This window comes from Condylura cristata, unplaced genomic scaffold (genome assembly GCF_000260355.1).
Source record: "Condylura cristata isolate star-nosed mole 26May11 unplaced genomic scaffold, ConCri1.0 scaffold00015, whole genome shotgun sequence".
Lineage (NCBI taxonomy): Eukaryota > Metazoa > Chordata > Mammalia > Eulipotyphla > Talpidae > Condylura > Condylura cristata.
In genome coordinates, this window is record NW_004567116.1 from 3671652 (window position 1) to 3677130 (window position 5479).

Genomic DNA, 5479 nt, shown 5'->3' on the forward strand with positions numbered 1-5479 from the left:
GTGGACGTGAACCTGCCCAAGGCTGACATTGACATCTCAGGCCCCAAGGTGGACATTGATGTTCCAGATGTGAACATTGAAGGTCCAGATGCAAAGCTGAAAGGGCCCAAGTTCAAGATGCCAGAGATGAACATCAAAGCCCCCAAGATCTCCATGCCTGATATTGACTTTAATTTGAAGGGCCCCAAAGTGAAGGGCGATGTGGGTGTCTCTCTTCCCAAAGTTGAAGGTGACCTCAAGGGCCCTGAAATTGACATCAAAGGCCCCAAGGTGAACATAGACAGTTCTGATATCAACATTGAAGGTCCTGAAGGAAAATTGAAGGGCCCTAAATTTAAGATGCCAGAGATGCACATCAAAGCTCCCAAGATCTCCATGCCTGACCTTGATTTAAATCTAAAAGGGCCAAAGGTCAAGGGGGATGTGGATCTTTCACTACCTAAGATAGAAGGGGATCTGAAAGGGCCAAGAGTGGACATTGAAGTTCCTGAAGGGCAGCTCAAAGGTCCCAAATTCAAGATGCCTGATGTCCACTTCAAAACCCCACAAATTTCCATGAGTGACATTGATTTAAACTTGAAAGGTTCTAAGGTAAAAGGAGATTTGGACATTTCTGTTCCTAAATTGGAAGGAGATCTGAAAGGCCCCAAAGTGGATATTAAAGGGCCCAAGGTGGACATAGACACTCCTGACATTGACATCCATGGCCCAGAAGGGAAACTCAAGGGGCCCAAGTTTAAAATGCCTGACTTGCACCTCAAGGCCCCCAAGCTCTCCATGCCTGAAGTCGACCTGAATCTGAAGGGCCCCAAAGTGAAGGGTGATGTGGACCTTTCTCTGCCCAAAGTGGAAGGTGACCTCAAGGCCCCTGACGTTGACATCAAAGGCCCCAAAGTGGACATTGATGCCCCAGATGTGGACATCCATGGCCCAGACTGGCACCTGAAGATGCCCAAAGTGAAAATGCCCAAGTTTGGCATGCCGGGCTTCAAGGCAGAGGGCCCAGAGGTGGACATGAACCTGCCCAAGGCTGACGTTGACATCTCAGGCCCCAAGGTGGACATTGAAGGTCCTGATGTGAACATTGAAGGCCCAGATGCAAAACTGAAGGGGCCCAAGTTCAAGATGCCAGAGATCAATATCAAAGCCCCCAAAATCTCCATGCCTGATGTTGACTTGGAATTGAAAGGACCTAAAGTAAAAGGAGATTTTGATGTTTCCATTCCTAAGATTGAAGGTACTTTCAAAGGCCCGGAAGTTGACCTTAAAGGCCCAGGTTTGGATTTTGAAGGCCCTGATGCCAAACTCAGTGGTCCAAATTTGAAGATGCCTTCATTGGATATATCTGCCCCTAAACTAACAGCTCCTGATATTGATTTGCATCTCAAGGCACCCAAAATTGGAACTTCTGGTCCCAAATTAGAAGGTGGTGAGCTGGACCTCAAAGGGCCCAAAGTTGATTTAGAAGCTCCAAGCCTAGATGTGCACATGGAGAGCCCAGATGTGAACATCGAGGGACCAGATGTGAAAATCCCCAAATTTAAGAAACCCAAGTTTGGATTTGGGGCTAAGAGCCCCAAAGTGGACATCAAGTCACCTTCGCTGGAAGTGACTGTTCCAGAGGCAGAGCTCAACGTTGAGACTCCTGAAATTAGTGTTGGTGGCAAGGGCAATAAAAGTAAGTTTAAAATGCCAAAAATTCACATGAGTGGTCCTAAAATGAAGGCCAAAAAGCAGGGATTTGATTTGAATGTTCCGGGGGGTGACATTGATGCCAGTCTCCAGACCCCGGATGTAGATGTTAATCTCACAGGGCCAGATGCTGCACTTAAAGTCGATGTGAAATCTCCCAAAACCAAAAAATCGATATTTGGAAAGATGTACTTTCCTGATGTAGAATTTGACATTAAATCACCTAAATCGAAAGCAGAGGCGCCCCTCCCTGCCCCCAAAATGGAGGGTGAAATCCATGCACCCGATCTGGACATTTCTTCACCAGGGATAAATGTGGAAGGCCCTGACATCAAGCTGAAGGCTCCTAAGTTCAAGATGCCAGATGTGGAAGTTTCAGGGCCCAAAATAGAGGGTGACCTGAAGGGCCCCAAGGTGCAGGTAAACGTGGACGCACCTGGCATCAACGTCGAAGGCCCAGGTGCCAAAGTCAAAACTCCATCATTTGGCGTCTCTGCCCCTCAAGTCTCCATCCCTGAAGTGAACGTTAACTTGAAAGGCCCAAAGGTAAAGGGGGATGTCCCCAGTGTGGGACTGGACGGACCGGATGTAGACCTGCAAGGCCCAGAATCGAAAATCAAGTTTCCCAAGTTTTCGACCCCCAAGATCGGTGTCCCTGGTCTGAAGGTGGAAGGCGGAGGTGCTGAAATCCAGCTGCCCTCTGTCGAAGGAGGCTTGAGCACACCAGATGTCAAGCTCGAAGGGCCCGATGTGTCTCTGAAAGGTCCGAAAGTAGACTTACCTTCGGTGAACCTCTCGATGCCAAAAGTCTCAGGGCCTGACCTTGACCTGAACTTGAAAGGACCAAGTGTGAAGGGAGATCTGGATGCCTCTGTCCCCGGTCTGAAGGTGCAGGCCCCGGGGCTTGACCTTCAAGGTGGCAGTGGGAAGGTGAAATTGCCGGGAATTGATGTCACCACGTCATCCATGAATGTTGCTGCTCCAGAGGTGACCCTGAAGGGACCAAGCCTGCAGGGAGACCTGGCTGTGTCTGGCGATGTCAAGTGCCCTAAAGTGTCAGTTGGTGTCCCCGATCTCAGCTTGGAGGCACTGGAAGGTGGCATCAAACTTCCTCAGATGAAGCTGCCTCAATTTGGCATCTCCACCCTGGGGTCTGACTTGGATGTCAGCAGCCAGGGGCCACAAGTCACCGGTGAGCTCAAGGGGCCAGGCCTGAGCCTGAAGGGGCCTCAGATCTCAGCACCAGAGGTGGACTTGAGCTTGGAAGGACCAAAGGTGAAAGGGGGCCTCGGGGCCACTGGCGGGCTGAAAGCTGGAGGCAGCCTGCCAGGCATCAGTGTGCAGGGCCTGGACGGAGGCCTCCAGATGCCTGGAGTGAAGTCCCCTGGGTGCCACGTGGAGCTGCCTGGTGTGAACGTGAAACTCCCAACAGGGCAGATCTCTGGTCCTGAGGTCAAAGGTGATCCGAAGGGGTCAGGCGTAGGCTTTCACGGGGCTGCTCCTGACATCAGTGTAAAGGGGCCTTCATTCAGCACAGCCACTCCCGAATCAGATTTCGGTGTCAGCTTGAAGGGCCCCAAGATCAAAGGATGTATGGATGTTTCAGGGGGTGTCAGCGCTCCAGACGTCAGCCTGGGCGAAGGGCATATGAACATCAAAAGTTCTGGGGTTGAGTGGAAAGGACCTGCTGTCAACGTGGATGCCCCCAGGCTTGCTGGAGGACTTCATTGCTCAGGACCAAAGGTAGAAGGGGGTGTGAAAGGGGGGCAGGTCGGACTCCAGGGTCCTGCGCTGGGTGTGTCTGGGCCTCAAGTTCACTTGGAAAGTGGAGCTGGAAAGGTAACATTCCCCAAGATGAAGATCCCCAAGTTCACCTTCTCTGGCCGTGAGCTGGTTGGCAGAGAAGTGGGGGTGGACATCAACTTCCCTAAAGCGGAAGCCAGCGTCCAGGCAGCTGCAGGAGAGGGCGAGTGGGACGAGTCTGATGGAAAGCTTAAAAAGTCCAAAATCAAAATGCCCAAGTTCAATTTTTCCAAACCTAAAGGGAAAGGTGGTGTCACGGGCTCGCCAGAAGCCTCCATCTCGGGGTCCAAAGGTGACCTGAAGAGCTCGAAGGCCAGTCTGGGCTCTCTGGAAGGAGAGGTGGAGGCCGAGGCATCATCTCCCAAAGGCAAATTCTCCTTGTTTAAGAGCAAGAAGCCCCGGAACCGCTCCAATTCCTTCAGTGATGAGAGGGAATTCTCGGCGCCTTCCACCCCCACCGGGACTTTGGAGTTCGAAGGAGGCGAAGTGTCCGTGGAAGGCGGGAAAATCAAAGGGAAACAGGGAAAGCTGAAATTTGGTACCTTTGGTGGATTGGGGTCAAAGAGCAAAGGTCATTATGAGGTCACTGGGAGCGACGAGGAGGCGGGCAAGTTGCAAGGGAGTGGAGCCTCGTTGGCCTCCAAGAAGTCCCGCCTGTCATCTTCCTCCAGCAGTGACAGTGGGACGAAGGCTGGCATCCAGCTGCCCGAGGTGGAGCTCTCCGTCTCCACAAAGAAAGAGTGACGGGCTCGGCGCTTGTGTACATATATATATAAAGATGCATCAGCCTTGGGTGTGTTTGTATATAAACTGCAAGGAGAAACACACCGACAGCCTCAGCAATAATGCGGAGATCTTGCCTCTCCCAGCGGCGAGCACGGAAGAACCAGCCGCCTCTCAGCTCCTGGAGCTGCACAGAGGGGTGCAGAGTGCCAGGTCCTCCAGCCCAGGTGCAAGGTCAACAGTATTTGCCTTGAGATTTCAGTTTGGGTTTTTTTTTTTTTTTTTTTTGCATTAAATGCTGAGAACTCTTGTTTACTGAGCAAGCTTTTGTGTTTATTATTCTCATTTTTACTGAACATTGTTAGTGTTGGGGTAATGGAAACCCATTTTTTTCATTGTAATGACTTCTGGGGCTTTGTTAGTAAGGGTGGGGTGGGGTAGGACAGGGGCCGGCCCTCCGTTTCTGGAGAGTGGCTCTTCTGGAACAGCAAACGCCCAAAGATGGCTGACACCTGCAGCCGGTGGGGTGCGTGGGTGTTTCTAGAGCTCTCTAGTGTAGCTTTTTCCCCTGGGGGTGGTGGTCTCAAGCCAGTTTGGTGCTCTTGGTGAGGGAATTAGAATCTGTTTGCAAAGTGTCCAACCGGCCAGCTCAACACGAGGAGCTTCCATTCTGTGCATTGTTGGAGAAATTTTTCTTTAAGACCGCCATGTTCCCGATTAGTTCTGATTTCTTTTAACAAATGATTAAGAAATTTTCCAGCACTTTAACGGCAAATTGATTAAGAATGTAAGAAAAGTGATGCTGTCAAAGGCCAATAAAGCTATTAACCCAGACTTCATGTGCCTTTGCATTCTGTTTTGGGGGGATGGAGCTGGGGGAGGCTGCGTGCCCAGGCTTCAGGCTGGATCCGCCCCGTGGCACCGAGTCTCATCAGTCTCTTTGAAGCAGTGGCCTCTGCTTCTCAGTTCTCATGGGGACTGGATGCACCATTGCTGAGAAATCAAGAGAAGCGTGGTGCACAGGTGGCATCAGTCCCAGGCCCCTACCCACTGATGCTTCTGTCCATAAAAACACTCGTTCAAAACTGTTCTCAGAAGGTACAAGATACGCTAGGCAGTGCAGAACAGCCTCCAGTCATGTGGAAGGGCTCACTGTGTGTCATCAGGCTGTTCCTGACTTAGCTGCAGGTTTGCGTTGCATCTTTCCCCCCCAGCCCCAGATGACAGCATCCACACGCTCTCCATCATGCTTGACAGCTGG

At 51.3% G+C, this 5479-nt stretch overlaps 1 protein-coding gene across 1 annotated transcript in view; it reads left to right on the forward strand.

Moving 5' to 3' along the window:
* AHNAK (AHNAK nucleoprotein) overlaps positions 1 to 5052 on the forward strand; it is a 29457-nt gene extending 24405 nt beyond the window's left edge. Inside the window, exon 12 of the mRNA XM_012725151.1 lies at positions 1 to 5052. Within this exon, the coding sequence (XP_012580605.1) occupies positions 1 to 4239 (4239 nt within the window). The 3' untranslated portion in view covers positions 4240 to 5052.
* The last annotated feature ends 427 nt before the right edge of the window (positions 5053 to 5479 follow it).